General features: G+C 51.3%; 1 protein-coding gene across 3 annotated transcripts in view; it reads left to right on the forward strand.

Moving 5' to 3' along the window:
- The first annotated feature begins 3189 nt into the window (after positions 1 to 3189).
- Positions 3190 to 20292, forward strand: part of LOC123578785 (death associated protein) — a 66023-nt gene continuing 48920 nt past the window's right edge. Inside the window, exons 1-2 of one of the 3 annotated variants that reach the window (XM_045441974.1) lie at positions 3190 to 3569; positions 15538 to 15634. In XM_045441974.1, coding sequence (XP_045297930.1) covers positions 3515 to 3569; positions 15538 to 15634 — 152 coding nt within the window. In that variant the 5' untranslated portion in view covers positions 3190 to 3514. The remainder of the gene's footprint in view (positions 3570 to 15537; positions 15635 to 20292) is intronic. The other 2 variants (XM_045441988.1, XR_006702512.1) reach the window with 2 other exon arrangements.

Raw genomic sequence — 20292 nt, forward strand, 5'->3', positions numbered from 1 at the left:
CATATGCATGTGAGCGCGGGCACACACACACAAACACACATGCACGTACACACATGCATACACAAACGTGTTCCCGGCAGGAGCAAATGTTAGAAAGGACAAGCGGCCATCTGTACTGATGTTGCCGTTCTCTGCATAGTCCTCATTCACTGCTCTTCATTTTGGTAACAATTGTGGGAAATTAAATGCATCCATGCTCTGGAGTTATGGGCGAGAATATCCATTGAGTGCTTTTTACTTTTTTTTTTTAATGTTTATTTATCTCAATTTTGTGAGAGAACGCGAGCAGAAGAGGGGCAGAGAGAGAGCGAGAGAGAATCCCAAGCAGAATCCCAAGCAGTTCAAAATCATGAACTGTGAGATCATGGCCTAAGCCAAAATTAAGACTTGGATGCTTAATCGACTGAGCCACCCAGGCATTCCTTGAACGCTTTTGATGTGCCCACCTTGGTTTTGGGTGCCGAGCATGCAGTGGGCAAACTGGACAAGGTCTCTCCTCTTTGGGGCTGGCACTCAACCATTGCTAGTCAGAGGAGACAGACAGCTGACACCCAGAAGACGGATGAAGGATTCTGGAGGAGGATGAGGTGCCGTGAAGACAAAGGGATGAGAGTCACGTACCTAACTGGCTGCTTCAGATCTGGTGGGCAGGGGAGGCCCTATGGAAAATCTGGCTCCAGAAGAAGAAGGATTCTGGGGGAATAATCTGGAGGAAACAGTTCCAGGTGGAGGGAATGGCTAATGCTAAGGCCCAAAGGGAAGAATTGGCTTATCACACTCGAGGAGTATCAGAAAGGCCAGGGTGGCCAGACGGGCCACGAGAGATGAGCTCCTAGAGGTGGGCACAGCCCCCATCACACAGGGCCTGGGAGGCCATATGTGCTGGGGGTTGCATTTGGCTACATGTAAAGACACCAACCACAGGGACTTGATCTAAATGGTCTGGAAGCGGGTCCATTGCTCTGCGGAGCCCCCCCCCCCACCCGACCAAGAACCTCAAGCCCGTGTATTCTGCCACCCTGAGCACATGGCATTCATGCCCTTAGTTGCCTCACGGTTGCAATAGGATTGCTCTGCTTTGCACCTGCTGTCTGAATTCGAGGCAGCATGAGCCACGAAGTCAACACGAGAAAGAGCAGTTTTCACACCAAACGTGCAAAATTTTGCCATCAATCTCCCAACAAACCTCCACTTACATTTCCATGGCAGAATGAGCCCTCCCCTAGCTGCAAGGGAGGCTGGGAAAAACTCAGACGGTTTTTTTCCAAGCCAAGTTCCTTACACAACCACATTTTCTTCAGTAGTAATGCTATTGACTAGGCAGGTACCCCACACCGTAGTCTAGATGCTATTCTAGGTGGAAAGGTATTTGGGGCTAGGTGCGAGAATCAGGAATGCTGCTTTGAACATGTAAAACTAGACATGACTATCACTCCAGAGTGTTCCAGTCAGCGTAGTCCCAGAACAGGCCTCAGGGCAGCCCAGTGGGGCCACCAAGGTCCTTGAGTAGCTTGACTCCCTCCTCAGAAGCCTCTTTCTTTTACCCCAGGGTTCCCTAGCAATGCCACATGCCCCTGAAGACGTCATCACTCTTCACATGCAGCTTTATGTACCACTAGGGGCAAAAATGCTGCCAATTAAACTATAACACAATGTTTTCTAGAATTATTTTATACTTCTTAGAAACGGTTCTTTCAGAATTATTAAGACATGAGTCTTTACATAGCACTCATGCACATACATAAAAAGGAAAATCTTCATACAATTAATTGGTTAGGTATCCTTAAAGGTTCTTTCCACTCAGGATCCATATCCAGAGTGTCTGTGGATTTTCTCACTGTTCCATTTAGAGTGTTAGTGATGGCTCACCTCTTAAAAAGAGCGCTCTGCTATTTATTTCGGATTTTCTTCTAAGCTGCTGACACCTGTCTGCGAGTTTTGATGTGAATGAATGTAAAAGAATGACAACTACATCATGACGGCCGCCTGGCCAACAACTATGTTGCTATTAATGCTATTGAAACGTGGGGAGAAAGCCCCAGTGGGTAGAACATGCATATGTGCTGTGATGCACACTTGGGCAGCGTTGGGTTAGGCACCCAGAGGTCAAGGAGACAGTGGGAGTCTGAAGCTTAGTGGAGAAACAGGGGTAGAGAAATGGGTTTGCAGATTTGTTATCCGTAAGTAAATGAATGACAGTCATACCCATGGGCCTGCATGTTGCCATAAAACAAGATCCAGACAGAAGGCTGATGATAAGCCTTAGAATATTCAAACGTCTATAAATCTAGAAGAAAAGCCAACACACCTAACAGAGTTAGGAGGAGGCTAAGGAGGAGGGGGACGGTCAGCTAGGTCAATGCTGACAGGTCAAGTAGGATGAGATGGATTGGGCAGCATGGAGGTCATAAGTAACCTTGATAAAAGAACCATACCTGTTTGAGGGTAACCTCGGGGGCAGCTGGATTGGACTGGGCTGAGGGGTAAAGGGGGAGTGAGGTGTTTAACCTCTTTGATCAGTTGTATTGTCAAGGGTAGGATGTACAGCCAAGAGAGACGGTGGTATTTCCTTTCCTCAAGACACTGGGCATGTTTGAACGCTAAGTCGGCAAGGCGGGATGGATGGTGCAGGAGAGGATACCTGCAATTGCAAAGCGCTTGAGAAGGCGGGAGTGATACGAAGCAGGGCACGAAGGCTAAGGATCAGCTTTGGACAGAACCCAGATCCATCGCAACAGCACGCCGGGGGGCACAGAGGCAGCAGCGCAAGAACTCAGTCCTGGTCCCTGGCTTCACAGCGCTGTGTTTCTCCTGGGGGCTGCGGGGGGCACTCCCATATGCAGGGTCTTTGAGCAAATCCCTGCAATCCTCAGGCTCCTAGTCGGTCCCATGTGGGGTCTCATTTCCGGACATAATTAGTCGCTCCAAGTGTGAGCTGGGTGTGCACACCTGGCCGCGGGCCGGTTCCCAGACAACCTGCATCACCCCCTGCGCGCGCCACCCCGGCGGCAGTTTCCGCACCTCCGTCACCGCCCCTCCGGCGGGGGGAGGGGGGGGTGAAGCGCGGCGCGAGAAGGGGCCACCCCCCCGCTGGGCCCTTTCGACCTCCTGCCGGAGTCTGTGCCAGCATCAGCCCAGCCTCCTCTAACCGCAAACACCCCACCCTCACCCTCCTTCTTCCTCCCGCGCCCGCGGCCGCAGCTTCCAACGTGGCGCTGCCAGCCGCGCATGCTCAGTGCACAGAGCGGGAGGGAGGGGCCGGGGCCGGCTGGGCGGGGCCGGGCGCAGTGACGACAACGCGCAGCCGCGGGCAAGGGGGACGCGCCACGTCGGCGCGCGGCGGCCGCGCCCCCTCCCGGCGACCGCAGTTGCTGCCTCCGTGCGCGGCCCCGCCGCCCCCCGCGCGCGCCTCCCTCGCAGCCCGGCGCTCAAGCTCGCGCGCGCCTCCCTCCCGGCTCGCGAGCCCGCCGTGGTCGCCGTCGCCGTCGCAGCCCCTCGAACGCGCGGTCGCATCATGTCTTCGCCTCCCGAGGGGAAGCTAGAGACGAAAGCCGGACATCCGCCAGCCGGTACTGACTCGTTCCCACTTTCTCTCCCGCCGCGGGGCGCGAGGGCGGGCTCGAACCTGCGGACGTGGGGCGCGGAGGGGGCGCCGGGCGGGGGCGTCCGCCCCGGCTGCGGGGCGCGGGGGCCGCTCGGGGGCTCCGCTCGGGGGCTCCGCCTGGGCTCCCAGCGCCCCCCCCCCCCCCCCCCCCCCGGCTTCGCCGGCCCGTGGGAGTTGCATGCAAATCAGAATGATTGGAAGAAAGTCGCTTGCACAACTTCCCCCGAGAAAGTTTGGGCCGAGTGCGTACTTAGAAGGGACAGACAGATGTCTTAGGAAAACGGGCAGCCGGAACGCTGAAAAGTCCGTGTGTGTCATGTCGTGGTGACGATTAATTGTAGGCTGACAGCATTTCGTGCGGATAAAAGAACTAGAGAAGCGGAAATAATTTTTATCATTAATCACTCAGTGTGATTCCCCCCCTCCCCTTCCCGACTTTCTTTCGCATCCAACTTTTTCTTAAAAAGTTTTTCCTCGGACTTTTTTTGTTGTTGTTGCAAATCCTGAACTTATGAGCCAAGGAAGTTAATTAAATCCAGGATAAAGAGTCAGCTTTCTCGAGAAAAAACAAAAAAACAAAAAAACAAAACGAATCTAAGCAGACTTTTTAAGTTCCTAGGGCCCACCTCTTCCCCTCTCGGAGCAGGGTTCCCGTTTGTTCTTTCGACTCTGTCCAAACGGGTCGCTGTCTCTGGAATGACAATCGATCCATATGGAAGGACACAGGGAGAGACTCAAAGGCTACCGGCGCCTCTGTGTGTGTGGGTCTTTCAGAGTCTAAACTGTACACGTTAGTGTTATGAACTCAGCCTTCTAGTAACAGAAGCCTTATGGAAACGTGGCTGCTTTCTGTGCCCCATTTGGGCCCATTCTTGTTACAGTAGAGTCGCCTAATCGCCATCTGCTGTCCTCACGTTAGGACACCAAGTCTCTGCCTCAACAGGGGCAACAGAGCAGTTTTTCAATAAGGTGCATTCCAGAGTAGGTAATATATTTCACTGGTGAAAAAAGCTCTCAACAACAGGAAAACTAACTGGCACCAGGGAAGAAAAATGGCTGACTGCCGTGTGGGGACTAAGGAGGCGTGGGATTTGGGGAAGACAGGCTTTGGGGCCATTGTATTGCATTAGTTACAAAAAACAGGACCTCAGAGGGATTTCTTTTAACGATAACTCTGACCTTGGATTCCTCCTGCTAGGGATCCACGTCCAGCTGCCTGCTCACCTGGGCAGTTCTGCAGGAAGGAGCCCCTCCAGTGTCAGTCATGTCCTTGGACTATGTGGCATTGGTCTGCCCATGGCTCCCCTGTCCCGGGGGAATGAGTGGCATTAAAGTGTATCTGTTGGAATGATACCAAATCCACGTAGCAGTAATTAAATTGCATGGAGAGACATAGCCATATGGAGATTTTTAAGATCGGAGGTATAAACTGTTAACATTGTTAACTCCCTGGGAGAAATTTCTTAAAGGACTCTGATTTTCTGTGAATTGTGAACAGCTAGGCTTTGCGAATTACAAACTGAATGGCTTATTTATGCCCTGAGGTGCAAGGAACCAACTTTTGTGCTGGTGAGCAGTGAACCTGGGGTTCTAAGTTTTGAGGCCTGTCACTTCTCTGGGGCTTACTTTTCCTAATCTTTGAAATGGGAGGGTTGGGCCAGCTGACCTTCTTCTGGGAAAGCCCAGGACACTCTTCAGCTCAGTCCCTTCCATCCATCAGGATCAGAGCCAAAGGGCGTTTAACCCCACAGGTAAACTCAAGTGACTTCAGGACAGGTCCTTCAGCCTTTGGGTTCCCAGTCAAGAAGGAGCTGCTTAGGGATCTGTCACTGTTATTCTGCATTTTCTGAGACTGGTCCCTCTTGGCCAGAGTCAGAGGAAGGGCCTGGCATCCTGGCCCAGGGGCGCAGGTTAGAAAGGGGCCTTTTGCTTTCTGCGGCTTGGCTTGCGGTGTTTTGCTTCCTAGTAGTGCCCCTCAGCTCACTCTCCCAGATTACAGAGTTCCCTGCGGGGAAGCTCAGGATCTGCTTGCTTACTCCGGCCAGAGAGTAGGAAGCTCTGGCAGAGTAGATGTTATTAAACAATTTAAAAAGAAAGAGAGAGAGAGAGAGAGAGAGAGAGAGAGAGAGAAAGAAAGAAAGAAAGAAAGAAAGAAAGAAAGAAAGAAAGAAAGAAAGAAAGAAAGAAAGAAAGAAAGAAAGAAAAAGAAAGAAAGACCTTCTATAATAAAGAATAATCATCAAAGATAGCCAAGAGCACCGTTCATAAATCAAATAACAGCCGTAAAAACTTTAGGAACCCTCTCATTAAGTGCTTAAGTTGGATGACAAAGACTTGTGCCTACATCCTCAATCAGAAACAATAAAATTCTCTCCCATGACTGTCTTCATGTTCTTTTGTGTTTTCTCGTTATTGCTGTCTGCACCTGGGACCCTCCTGTGCATCCCTACGACATTCCGTTTCCTTACTGTCACACTTACGTGCGCCTGTCTGTTTCTCTTCTCCTTGCTTCTGCCTGGGACTTACTGAGATCTTCATCCCCGGGGGCTGGCACAGTGTCAGGCACAAAATAATAAATAGCTCCCTAGTGAGTTTCTCCCAAGCCGAGCCTCTTCTCACCTCTCACTTTCCCCAGACAGAGCATGCAGGATGCACAAGGTCCCTGAACTTCTGAGCTGCCTCCAGTGAGTCGTAGTGATGCAGGGAGGCTGCGAGCCAGTTTAGGTAGCATCTTAGCAGCGGAAGTAGTAACCAGCCTGTGCTGAGTGTTACCGTGTGCCAGTGTGACCCTCCACCCTTCTAAATTCTTGGCTGAGGACCCTCCTACTGCTCACAAAAGACAGACTGACAAGAGAAAAACAAACAGAAGTTTGGTAACACGTATGCCTCCTGTATTTATGGGAGAGACCAAGGAAAACGGAGTAGCTCCCCAAAGTGGTGCAAACCACCACCTTAAATACCAGCCTCGGGGCAAGACTGGTGGAGGCATCACCTCCCAGGCTGCAGTGCTCCTGTCATCCTGGCCGGGCCCTTGGTAAAGGTAATGAAGTCTTAATGATTGGAGACCTCCCACTGCTCTCAGCTACAAAGTATCTGCGGAGAAATGGGCTGAGACCGCTCGTTTTATGAGCATTCTTGCAAATACAGATTAGCGAAGTTAGAATTAGCGAGGTTCTGTTGCATCACACAGCAGGACCAGTGCGCCACGGCAGAAAGGAGAACGTAATTATCAGACACACTATTACTCATCTCTGCCTGTCTTCGGGACGTGGATAAAATCTCACTCTTCGATACATTTTGCTGGCCCCGTTCCCCTCCATCTCCCAGGGTAGCCAAAACCATATGTCAGTAAAGTTCTCCTAAATCTATGGGATAGCTTTGAGCGTTACTAATTTTACATATGGTTTTCTTTGAAAAGTAGACTTCCCATCCCTTCTAGAGCTGAATCGTACGGAAACATAAACACGACTGTATTTATTTAAAGTAAAACGGGAAGTAGACTACTTTTTTTAGTAACTTCACGATAATTGAATTCTTTGTTACATCAGTCACTCAAATGTGAGTTAAGGATGCATTTAAAAGATTGTGGGTGATGGTTCTCCCTAAATCATCTCCAGAAGGTTTTTCATATTACCGAGGCCAGTGTATTGCTAGCAATGAAAGACTAATTTGTCTTTTATTGTATTAAAGCATAAAGCCACAGATTTGCCGAGCTTGCCCCCAGTGTCCTCAACCCAGTCACTGATTAACACTGGAAGAGTACAGGGAAGAGGTCTGCCTTCGCTCCTGACATGCCAAGAAAAAGAAAAAAAAAAAAAAAAAAAAAAAGACCCTTCTAGTCACTGCATTTTTTTTCAGACGCTTCAAGTCGGGGTGGAACGCAGCATTTCTAAAACACAGTTTAGGTTTCACTTTGCTCTTCAGGACTTTGCTTCGTGCTCTGTGTACCTTCCTTCCATTCAGGACGACGCCCCATGCATTCGTGCTTGGTTCGGGACATGCTTTCCCCTTCCCCGCTTGGGGAATCTTTGTGTTTATATAGGGAACACTCACTATTGTATCAAGTACTGTATTAGTCCCAGTTATATTAAAAGTATGAAGTATTAATTACAGTTCTATCAGTAAGCCCAATAGTGCTCACTGCCGTAACAGACACCCCAGAATCCCGGGCTGAACTGGTCGAGGTTTGTTTCCCTTTCGGGCAGGCGGCCCTCCCACAAGGGGCAAGTGCAGGGGCCGGGGCCCCCGCTGGCATGGCCTGTGCGGAGGGGACAGTGGGTGTAGGTCATGGTGTGGGGGCTTACCGTCACACCTGTGACTACCACGTGCCACTGCATCACGTTCCTTTGGCTGCTGTAGCCAGCCTTGGCCAGAACCCAGTTCAGTGGCTCCAGCCCACCTGCATGGGCGGCTGGGATGGGGAGTGAACCCCTAGCCTTATGCTCCAGTCCAGCCTTATGCTCCAGTCGCTGGTGCCAGGTTTCTCTGCTGGGCTTCCAGGCTCGGACCCTATCTTTCCTGCACTTTTAGAGACCGGCTGCCCTAAACTGAAGGATACCCGTGTGGCTGCCCCCACCCCCTCCTCAGCTTTGGCCCAGGCTGCCCAGCAGGGTCCCCATCCTGGTCCAGTCACCGTGCAGTTTGTCCTTTGGGTCACAGCCCCGTTGCAGAGCACGCACAGCTATGGAGGGCAGCCCGGCCTGTCTAGGTCAGATCCAGAGCTCCAAGGCCCTGGCCATCACGCCATGACCCTGAACTTCATTTCCACCCCTGGAAAGTGACCGGATTGCCCTGTATAATGTCAGGGCCTTACCACCTTCGTCTTCGATTCTAAGCACAGAATAGCAGTTTCCCTCCATTCTTCCTCTGCTCTCTTAGGAATCAAACCATCAGGGGTAAGTTCGGAAATTTTTCAGGGGCTCGTTTTTTAGCACAAGTCATTGCTTCACCCCCCACTCCCCCCCCCCCCCCAGCCGCTGCCTGTGGACCTGTCAGGACTGCTGGCCAGTGAGTTCTCCGTGCCCGCTCCTGGGGAGCTGTAGCTGCTAACTGCCGTGGACCTTGCTCCTTTGCCCCCATCTCCACCTGACCTCCCAGCCCTGGGGGGCGGGGTGGGGGGCCCGGCTCCACCTTCCACCCGGCTCACCTGCCCTGCCTGAGATTATTGGGTTTGCTCCTAACCTCCAGCTTCCGGCTGGCTTCTGGTCTGGTTCCTTTTCTTCTCACCCGAACAGTTCTGGGACCCTCGTACCCCTTCTTTTTGCTGGACTAGCTTTCCCTCGAATAACATTTCAGCGGCTCTTGTCAGGTAAGAACAAAGGTGCGGTACACTTTTCACGATGTGCTGGGACACCTGCAGTTAGTGCTTTGGGGATATTTGTGTGAAACGGGGGCTGAGACGTGAGGAATCCTAGGGAGAGCCTTCTCGTCCCCCTGCCCGACTTCCAGGTGTGGGGCCCTCTAGCCTGCTACTGAGCACAGACAGAGAAAGCTGCCAGCGACCCCCTTACAGCCAGCACACCCCGACCCCTGAGGGGATGCCCCGGCCACAGGAGAGTGTGCTCAATATGTACCCCCTGGCAAAGTCTGACCAAGGAAGATGCTTCCCCCCCTCCCTTTACCCCTTAGGCAGGAAGCTCTCTGCAGAGAGCTTTGAAGGTCAAACTCATGGTCTGCCCCAGCCTGGTGGCAGTAATCAGAGCCTGCCCGGGCCATCACTGTGTCTTTCTATGCGGTCCGTGATGCTCTCTGTCTTCTAGAAGGTCCAAGCAGGGTGCGGCTAAGGGCACAGGCCGCAGGGCCGGATCCGGCTCTGTGCTGGCTCGGCCCGCCGGCTCCCCCCGCCTCACCCTCGGGACCCACCCCGCGGTACCTGTGAGGTGGGAGATCACGAGGCCAGTGGTGAGAACGGTGCCTGCACAGAGCCGTATGGTGAAATGGTGAGGAAGAGTGAAGCTGAAGAATGAGCCGGGATCTGATTCCCCGGAAGCTTCCACACTTAGATGGTGATACACTGACAACGGTCCTGCTGTTGGGTAGCTGACCACATCAGCGGAGCGCTTTACAGGGTGCCTCCCCCATCCCCCATCCCCCATCCCCACAAGCCTGGACCTTCATCCCGTCTTACATCTTAGGTGACTGTCATGAGGGAAAGGACAGCACCGAGGACACAGGCTGTGGAGGTCTAAGTACTAGATGCTGAGGGTTAAAACCCATCTAATAGGAGCAGCTACCGGCCGAGCCCTGGCCACGTGCCAGGCACTGGGGGAGCCGTGTCACATAGGCTAAGTCATTTAGTCCTCCACACCCCCTGCTGGGAGAGCACGGTCTCCCCTTCCTCCCAGACGGAGCACCCCGAGCCACAGAGAACGGCAGCAACACACACACACCGGCGAAGAGATGCGCGTGTGCATGCACACACTCGGGCAGAGCCAGGATTGGAACCCAGGGATCCGACTCCAGGATCGTGCCCCTGACGTGCGCACAGCACTTCTAAGAGGCATCTGGGATTCTTTCATTTGAGAGAAATTCCGAGTTCTTTTTTTCCTAGTGTCTCCTAAAAATACTCACATTTGCAAAGATTTCTGCAAAAATAACTCTGGCCTTTGTATTTTTTACAAATGAGGAGTTCTAGTGACGGCGCTAAAACAGCCACAATAAATGCTGTCATAGATTTTGGCAGTTACCGCCAGTTGAAATGAATCTGTCTCGGTGTTGAGTTATTATTATTATCGCCACTTTTTATTCCTGCATTAATCACCACACATGCTGTGAGGGATTGATGAAGTTCATTGTTTTTATAAACCAAATTAAATGAAGTGCTAACGGGGGGGGGGGGGGGTGACTGAGCCTTGACGTGTAGTGACTTCGACAGAGCCGTGGAGCTTTGGGCTGGCTTATTTCAAATGTCGACTGGACCTTCATGGGTGGCTTTCTTTGTATGGTTATACAGCCCTTTTCACTGTCGTCCATTTCTAGAACATATCTGTGAGCTGTAGTTTCAAAGTGTTATGTCTGCCAAGTTGACACGATTCAGGCATTGTGTTTTAAACGGGCCTGAGTATTAGTCACCTCCAGCTGCTGTAACAAAATCCCACAGGTGGGGTTTCTTTTTCTCAAAGTGCTTGGAGACTGGAGGGCTAAGATCAAGGTGCTGGTGGGTTTCTCCTGAGGCCTCTCTCCTGGGCTTGCAGACCGCTGTCTTCTTTCTGTGTCCTCATGTGACTTTTTCTCTGTGGCGGCATCCCCAGTGTCCTTTCTTTCTCTTAGACAGACACCAGCCCTGTTGGATTAGGACCCACCCTAACAGCCTCATTTTAACTTCCTCACCTCTTTAAAGGCCCTATCTGCAACTACATTCTGAGGTGACAGGGCTGAGGGCTTCGACATGTGAACTTGGGGGACACAACACAGCCCATAGTAGCTTTGATCAGTTTCTAATGGGTGTGGGCGAAGGGTGGGATATATGGGGAGGAAATGAATTTTAAAAAACTTTAAAGGGTGGCTCAGTTAAGCATCTGACTTCGGCTTAGGTCATGATCTCACGGTTTGTGGGTTCGAGCCCCATGTTGGGCTCTGTGCTGACAGCTCAGAGCCTGGAGCCTGCTTCTGATTCTGTGTCTCCTTCTCTCTCTGTTCCTCCCCTGCTCATTCTCTGTCTCTCTGTGTCTCTCAAAAATAAATAAACTATTTTTTTTTATTTTTTTTAATGTTTATTTATTTTTTGAGAGAGAGATTGACAGAGTGTGAGCAGGGGAGGGGCAGAGAGAGAGGGAGACACAGAATCCGAAGCAGGCTCCAGGCTCTGAGCTGTCAGCACAGAGCCCGACTCAGGGCCTGAACTCACAAACTGTGAGATCATGACCTGAGCCGAAGTCAGGCACTCAACCGACTGAGCCACCCAGGCACCCTAAAAATAAATAAACTTTAAAAAAATTTTTTAGAAAAACAAAACTTTTAGGGGGACAATTCTTACAGCCCCCTTTAGCCAAAAACATAACTCTCTGATCTTACATTTCAATAGAGTAGAAAATTATCTTAACATGTTACAGAATTTTCTTTCAGTTTCTGTTTCTTAAGGTTTGACAGACTACTCAACCTGGAATATTGTGATAAGCCACCTGCAGTGGTGTTTTTGCTTGCTTTCCTTTCATAAAAAAAAAAAAAAAAAAAAAAATCTGAGCCCAAAGTGAGGGAGATCCCCAGGAACCACACCCGAAGAAGAAACAAATTCAGAACAGTTAGCATGAGCCTTGGGCCCACATGAGGCAGGTGGTGGTTTCTCTTCCTCTTTGTATAAGGATACCAGTATGTTGGATTAGGGCCCACCCCACCAGGCTCATTTAACCCAAGACCCAACATAAAATGGGGTGCTCAGAGGTCCAACCTGTGGAGCAAAGGAGAAGCCCAGATGCCCAGCAGCACAACGGGATGGTGGGGAACCGCTCTCCTTCAGCCTGGGCTCCGGTGGGGGAGAAGAAGTCTCCGTAAGAACGTGTAAACGCAGGCCTGCCTTTACAGGGGCTAGGAGTTCAAAGCTACAGCTTGGCAATCCCTGTTCTGAGAAATCTGACGTAGAAAGGATTTCCGGGTGCCTGCACTGGTTTGACACAAGTGTACCACATCTTTCCGAAGGGAGGCCGCCTGCGCCCCAGGCCCCAGAGGCCCCCACAGGCAAAGCCATTCTGAAGGAGAGCTCATAATGTACAATCACCGGAATGAGCATGACAGCCAGCAGACAAAACTCGCAGGGGGATTAGACTCCCAAGGACCTCAGAGCATACAGTAATTGAATGCACAATGACACGAGTGTGCCTAAAACGATTGCACACAGAAAAGACTTAAAAACACAAGACACGAAAAAGACCCTATCAAGTAAAAGACGGGGTGAATTGGAAATGCCCTAGAAGTGAAAAATAAAACGATTGAAATAAAAATCAACAGATGGGCTCAGGGCGCCTGGGTGGCTCCGTCGGTTAAGCATCCGACTTCGGCTCAGGTCATGATCTCACGGTTGGTGAGTTCGAGCCCTGCGTCAGGCTCTGTGCTAATGGCTCGGAGCCTGGAGCCTGCTCCGGATTCTGCGTCTCCCTCTCTTTCTGCCCTTCCCCCACTTGCACTCTGTCTCTCTCCTTCAAAACTAAACATCAACATTTTTTTAAAACAGATTTTTGGAAGAATTCCCACACAGGATTATATTTCCTCCTTTCCAAGTAGAAGGTCCCCTTGAAGAGAATTCGTGTTGGTGGCAGATGTGTCCCTCAGACACAGTCCTTTATGTTACCCGCCCTCTGCTTTGCATTTTTCCGACGGGCTGCTTGCTGCTAGGTGCTGTTGGCCTCGAAGCAGGTGCTGTCGGCCTCCTGAAGCCCGGGCCGCAAACTCTGGCTGGGAAATTGAAAACTAATAACCCCCAAGTGTGGGAGCCTGAGCGTGTTTTTTCACATTCTCCTTCCTGTTCTTTAGAATCATAAGGAAGCTTGCCCTGGACTTTTCTTAATTCAGCAGGGCCCCGAGGACACGGTCTGCCACGTTGGCTGTCTGTGAGCAGAGCTGTGCGGAGGAGGGGGGGCTACACGGAGAGCCCCACACCACGACCCTGAGGGCGGTGAGCACAGGTCGCTGGGCTGCACTTTGCTTCAAGTACTCGCCGCCTTAGTCCTGTTCGGGCTGCTCCGTCGGGGCACCACAGACTGATGGCTTATAAACAACAGAAGCCTCTCGTGGTGCTGGAGGCTAGAGGTCCAAGATCAAGGCACCAGCAGGTTCGGCGGCTAGTGATTTGGCTGTCTGGTGCGTAGATAGCCATCTTTCTGCGGCGTCCTCACACGGGGGAAAGGACAGGGTACCTCGGTGGGGTGGGGGCTGGGGGCCTTTCATAGGAGCCCTAATCCCATCCAGGAGGGCTCTACCCTCATGACCTAATCACCTCCCTGAGGCCCCACCTCCAAACACTGTCACACGGGGGTAAGGTTTCAACAGCTTCTCTTATTTAAAGATCTCAGGATGAGGGGCGCCTGGGTGGCGCAGTCGGTTAAGCGTCCGACTTCAGCCAGGTCACGATCTTGCGGTCCGTGAGTTCGAGCCCCGCGTCGGGCTCTGGGCTGATGGCTCAGAGCCTGGAGCCTGTTTCTGATTCTGTGTCTCCCTCTCTCTCTGCCCCTCCCCCGTTCATGCTCTGTCTCTCTCTCTCCCAAAAATAAATAATAAACGTTGGAAAAAAAAATTAAAAAAAAAAAAAATAAAGATCTCAGGATGATGCATCTCTTACCCCCTTTCTGCAGATGAAGCAGTGAGGCTTTGAGGGGCTAAATAGTCCAAAACCATACAGCTGAGGGCAATGTGGTGGCTTACTGACCCCACAGCACGTGCCCGTGACAGTCACGGGAGGCTGGCTGTTTGAGGATATAAGGCCGGCATTTCCAAACTCTTCTGTGGAGGACTATGGTCCTGAAGGATGAGAACCAGCATTACTGGGGTGGGAGGGACTCGTGGCATCATATGAACTTGGGGAAGGTGCTCTGCCCTGTGCCCCTCATAAAACTCACAATGCATGCTAACAGCCAAGAAAATCTGCCTTGAGGAAACGCGTTAATTTGTTCAACCTAGCATTTCCCACGCTAACAGATCCTAGAGTCCCCGCTTTTGGTGTTTTGTTTTGTTTTTGTTTTTGTTTTCTTGGAAGGCAGTATTAACGTATTAGCCATTGAGGAAACACAAGTCAAAGTACAATAAGATAACATTCCACACCCACTAGGATGGCTACAATTAAAAAGTTAGCCAGTAACAAGTGTCGCCGAGCATGCGGAGAAACGGGAACCCACAGACCGGTTGGCATGTGAAATGGCCCCATGGCCTTGGAAAGCCGCTTGGCGTCCTTCTCAGAAGGATGAGTACAGTCACCGTGGAACACAGCTACCCCACTCCTAAGTGTGCGCCCACGGGAGGGAAGGTGTATATCCACGTCTCCACACACAAACTTGGACACACGTCGCTCACGGCTGCATCCTTCATACTAGGCACAAAGCGGAAACAAGCTGGATGTCCAACAGACAAAGGGACACGGAAAATGTGGTCTGTCCGTGCCAAGAACACCACCATGCAGCCATAAAAAGGAATGAAGGGCTGACACGGGCTGGTGCGTGGATGAATTTTGGAAACATGCTGAGTGAAAGAAGCAGGCCAGATACGCACGACAGGCAAAGCCAGACGAGGGGTTGCTATGAGCCGGGGGGAGGGGCGCCTGGGGAGGGGCCGTCAGCGGGTGTGGGGTTTCTGTCTGGGGTGATGACGCATGCTGGAGTCGACTGTGGCGATCGCCATACAGCAGTTCGCAGCACACTCACAACCATTGATTGTGCCCCGTGGGCGGGCGGCTTGTGTGTGAATTATGTGTCAGGAAGGCCACTTTTAAAAACAGTTAACGTGTGCCCACAGTGAGGCTTCACAATGTAGTTTGGGAATGGCTGCCACAGACGTTTTGGCTTCTGCCCGCGTGGGCTCTGTGACCGTGGCACGGCAGCTGTCCCGTGTCACCTGTGGCTGCATCGTCCCATCCACGGCATCATCGGTATTTGAGAAAACGTCACAGGACGGGGATTAAGGCAATGTGCAGAAAGAACCCAAAGCAAGCAGCCACCTTGTCCACGTGGTTTATCCTCCGGGTCCACTCCTGCTCTTGCAAAGTTCTTGTAAGAAACAAATGGAACAAACAAGGGCCTTGGAAAGCGTCTGAGTGGATCTGGAGTCAAAGATCGCCTTGGCTGCCGCGTCGTCCTCACACTGACCTCTGTCGTTAATCGTTGTCACTGCCCAGTCGTCGGGACCCACGTGTGGCCGTAGGGGGGACCGAACCTTTCCAGCTAGCTCCCCTGGGCCTCTCTCTGGTCCTTGCGTTGCCACGTCAATCACACCCTGCTCTGTTTCTGTTGTAGTGAAAGCGGGCGGGATGCGCATCGTGCAGAAGCACCCGCATTCGGGAGACACCAAAGAAGAGAAAGACAAGGACGACCAGGGATGGGAGAGTCCCAGGTGAGCACGCGGGCGACTGTGTGTGTTTCACAGCCGCGTCACTCGGTTACACGTTAGGTTTGTTCTCCTCCCTGCACGTCTGGTGACCCCTCGCCCTGTGGGGTCCTGCGCCGCGTGTTTCTTTCTTTCCTACTCAGTGAGGCTCTGTCCCCAGACGGGAGAAGCGGGCATCTGGAGCCTCTGCCCTGACTCAGGCGGGGCGTATGCTTACTGTCAGTCCGTGGGCAGTGCCCTCAGTTTGCACGACAGTATTGAAATCGCCTTGAGACCTGTGAAAACGCCGTTCTGGTTGAATCTCTGGGGCAGGCTGGCATCTGTGCAGCTAGGACAGTGAGCTACGGATTTAAAACTGTCCACAGGTATCTGGACTCTGGTTCTTCAGCCAAATCGAAACCAGTGAGGCCACACCCTGAGGAGCGCCCAGGTGTCCTTAAATGACCTCTCTGCCCCTCACTCCCCGGGTCCCCAACAGCTCATCTGTCTGCGGCGCCCCCAGTTTTCCTGGGAGGTTCTGATGTCGGGTTTGGCTGCAGGACCTCGCTGCAAATCTATTCCTTTCCACCCTGTAATATGCAAACGTGGGCCACAAATACATACACGTCTCTCTGAGCTTGTCTGCGAGAAAGAGTGAACCCCAGGCCTTCTGCCTTACGCCGTGTCCCCAGAGGGTGTCTCCACCGGCTGGAGGAGGAAGGTCAGCGTGGGAAGGGTCTGGAAGGTAGCTAACCCATGTTTCTGCGCATCTCCTTGTTTCAGTCCAACAGTCCTGCTGAACTGAAAATCTGCCCGATTTTCACACGGGACGCAGGTCCACGTGCCTGTGCCATGCGCCTCGCAAGTTATTGGATCCGGGATTGAAACCTGGGTCTAACAGGGCCCAAACGGGCCAGGCTTCCAGAGAGTAGCTCCCAAGAACACATGTCCCCCGAAAAGACATCCATGTTCCCAGAAACCCCACGTGTCCCTGTAGGGTATGAGTTATAGTGCAGTCACCTGGGGGCAAACAAAAGTGGGGGCAAACTTTCTGGGCGATTGTTGCCCGTTTTAAATCATGAGATCAGCCATGTCGAGGTTCTGTTTTAAAAGAAGGAGGCAGTTGGGGCGCCTGGGTGGCTCAGTCGGATGGGCGTCCGACTTCGGCTCAGGTCGTGATCTCACAGGTCACGAGTTCGAGACCCACATCGGGCTCTGTGCTGACAGCTCAGTTAAAGAAAATTCTAGAATTGCCTGCCTCACTGGCTATTTTCACACAGCCATGTTTGGAACATAACAGCATCGGTAACTCTCCTAGAGGTCCACAGTCCTGTATCCGAAAACCTTGGGGCCCAATTTATTTCAGAATTGAGAAATTTGGGGGTCCTAAGGGGATGAAACCATGAACACGTAGCACCCGTAGTGGGGCCTCAGGCAGCATATTGGAATCTGTGTATGATGTTTTTAAATTTACAGAGTTGGGGGGCGCCTGGGTGGCGCAGTCGGTTAGGCGTCCGACTTCAGCCAGGTCACGATCTCGCGGTCCGTGAGTTCGAGCCCCGCGTCGGGCTCTGGGCTGATGGCTCAGAGCCTGGAGCCTGTTTCCGATTCTGTGTCTCCCTCTCTCTCTGCCCCTCCCCCGTTCATGCTCTGTCTCTCTCTGTCCCAAAAATAAATAAACGTTGAAAAAAAAAAAAAATTTTAAATTTACAGAGTTGGGTCAGCTCAGGTTAACTTTTGCCTCCGTCTGAGTTACAAGGGAACTTCCAGTGTTTGGACATTTCTTGAACTCAGTATCGAGTAGGAGAGCGTGGGCCTGTGGGATTTCCTCCACCACAAAACCTGGGAGGCCCCGTCTTTATATCCAGTTATTCGGTAAGGGACAAAGAGGGTGAGAGCGCGAGACTTGGCTGGGGAGCAGACGGAACACACTTTTCTGCGAGAGTTCCAGCGGAGTAAGGCGCAAATAGCTCTTTCCCTGTGAAACAGTGTCAATATAGTGGGAGTCGATCATTTATTAGCATGTCTAGAAATACAGACCGAACAGCCTACTCGTTTTCTTTCTATTGATTTTTTTTCATGAGGTGAAATCCAGCGTTTAGGGAAGACATGCTATTTACATAAATACGCCAGAGGACGAAAGACTGGAAGAGACGGGCGTGAGCACAGCGGCACCCTGGACCTCAAGGTCCTACCTCAAAGATTTCTTCTCTGTGGGGCCAAGAACTCCGAAGCAGGCTGATTGCAGAGCAGGGTTTGCATAACATGTGAGCAAGGGTTGTTTGTTTGTTTGTTTGTTTGTTTGTTTGTTTTCTCCCTGCAGCGACATTGCTGTAATATGTTCCTTAGGAGTGTGTTGGCTCCTGTGCTCTTGACTTCGGCCTTGCTCTTGACCACTGTGGGTTAAACCACTTGACACGCCGTTGGCAGATGGGGTTAGCCTCTCAAGGCCCTTAAGCCGTCGACAAATGTTGCCGACACACGTCCTTCCAGGCCTCTGCGCCCCGCCTGGTACTCTGCGTAAGAGATTATTTCCGCCACTAAGCACTCCTCAGCTGTCTGGTGGGCTGACTGAGTCATCACAACCCGTCACCGTCGCCAGTGTTCTAGAATGCAGGACATCTGGCCCCGTCCTTGGTACCCTGTCTGCATTAGTTCATTACATCCTTGCAACTACTCTATTTCTTATCATCCCTGTTTCTGAGTTGGTTATCGATTAACCCCATTCCAGATTGCTACTGCCCCTTCAACAGCTCGGAGAGGTTAATTGACTTCCCCAATGTGGCACAGCAAATGAGTGGCAGAGCCAGTATTCCAGCAGAGTCCAGAGTCCTCACTACCGACCCTTCGGCCGTGGTTGCGAATGGAGCACCTGTTTTGTTCTGGGCACTTCTAAGTGCTTCACACCAGATGTAAAGCTCACACCACCTGGGCGCCTGGGTTAATGCATCCGACTCTCCATCTGGGCTTAGGTCATGGTCTCAGGGTTCGTGAGTTTGGGCCCTGCATCCGGCTCTCTGCCGTCAGCACAGAGAGAGCCCGCTTCCAGTCCTCTGTCCTCCTCTCTCTCTCAGTGCCCCTCCCCTGTTCTCTCTCACAAAAATAAATAAACATTAAAAAAATATTAAAAAAAAAAAAATAAAGCTCAAACCACCTATAGGCGGGTATTACTGTGCCCATTATAGAGATGAAGAAACCGAAGCTTAGGGAGGTGATCTGGCCCAGTGACACATAGCCAGTGAGTGGCCAGGCCAGGATTCAGCCCTGATTCTGTCTGGCCCCTAATATGCTGTAGAAGCCCCCAAATTGACACAGTAAACAGAACATATTGACGGAATGTAAATCCAGTCCCTAAACTGGTTGATTCCGGATTGCCCGTGACCTTTCCCATAGTCCTCTAGCCCGTGATTCCACCCACGCAGCTTTGCTGTCAGTAGATGGTGTGATTATCATTTTATAGGGTTTTGGGGAGGGGGGATAGTCCGTCTTTACTTTACCTATAAAAAGGCCTGTTTATGTACAGACCTTGTCAAACATTTCATTATTCTGTTGGACATATCATGGCATGTGACTTCAACATCCACATGACCCTGGTCCTAAAGTTTGATGATGTCTCGTGTTTGGGTCCAAGTGTCCTCTGGACATAAACATAAGCGTAGAGTCTCAAATGCCAGTTTCCTCCTTAGATCTGTGTTTGCAAAACTCTCTGCTTTCCTTTCCAGGCTTTTATAACTGGCTCGTCTTTACATTTCCTGACTCATCTCTGGTGGCTTCCTTCCTCATTAATCTGAAAATCAAATACTGATCACAGAATAACTGGACCATTATTGTGTGACAAACACACACACACACACACACACAACTTTTAGTTGCAGTTGTTTTTTCTTGCACATAGTCATGCTATTCTTCCTCCCTTTAATCTTGTCATTTTCTGGGGTTTTACAGATAATTTCCTAGGCTGCCAGGCCGTTTTGAGATGCTGCATTTTAAAAAGGAAACAAAGGAAGTAGCAGAAATTTGAAAATGTTGCCTTAGAGTTCCTGTCAAGCTGGGCACTAGCTCCGTGTGGCTCTTCATGGCCCAGAAGAGGCCTAGAGCTTTGCAATTCTTCGCCAGTGCTGTCCTGACTAGCTGCTAGATCCCATGTCAGAACTGACCCAATTAAGGAAAGCCATGGTTTTCCCCAAAGCCTCGTGTCGAGCGTATTGAGATGAAGTGCTCACTTTGATTAGGCGAAGGGGAAATTGCAGACACAGCATGGACTTCAGGAGCCAGTGAGACTCACTAGAGAACACGGTTCAGTGTCGAACATGTCCTGAGGTCCTACCACGAGTGGAGCTTGGGACAAGAGATTGAAAAGCATACGTGACAGGAGGAGTGACGAGAAATGCAAGGGTCTGGGTGTGGGCGAGGTCGGGGGAGAGAGGGGTGGAAGGAAGAAGGAGATAAGGGTGGGATTGATAAGGACCCAGAGCGGACAGCCCTGGCTGAGCGTGGCCGTCTTTTCACCCTGACTTAGAACCTCACGCACCCGAAAAATAAGCAAACGGTTCAAATTTTGCCACGTGTGGGAGAGATCCAGAATGGAATCCGAACAGGAAGAGGGGAACTTAATTGTAATGCAGAGGATTACTCTAAGCCATTGAAAGGACTGGGGAAGAAAATACCTTAACCAATAATTTTGG

This window comes from Leopardus geoffroyi, chromosome A1, assembly GCF_018350155.1.
Source record: "Leopardus geoffroyi isolate Oge1 chromosome A1, O.geoffroyi_Oge1_pat1.0, whole genome shotgun sequence".
NCBI classification, from domain to species: domain Eukaryota; kingdom Metazoa; phylum Chordata; class Mammalia; order Carnivora; family Felidae; genus Leopardus; species Leopardus geoffroyi.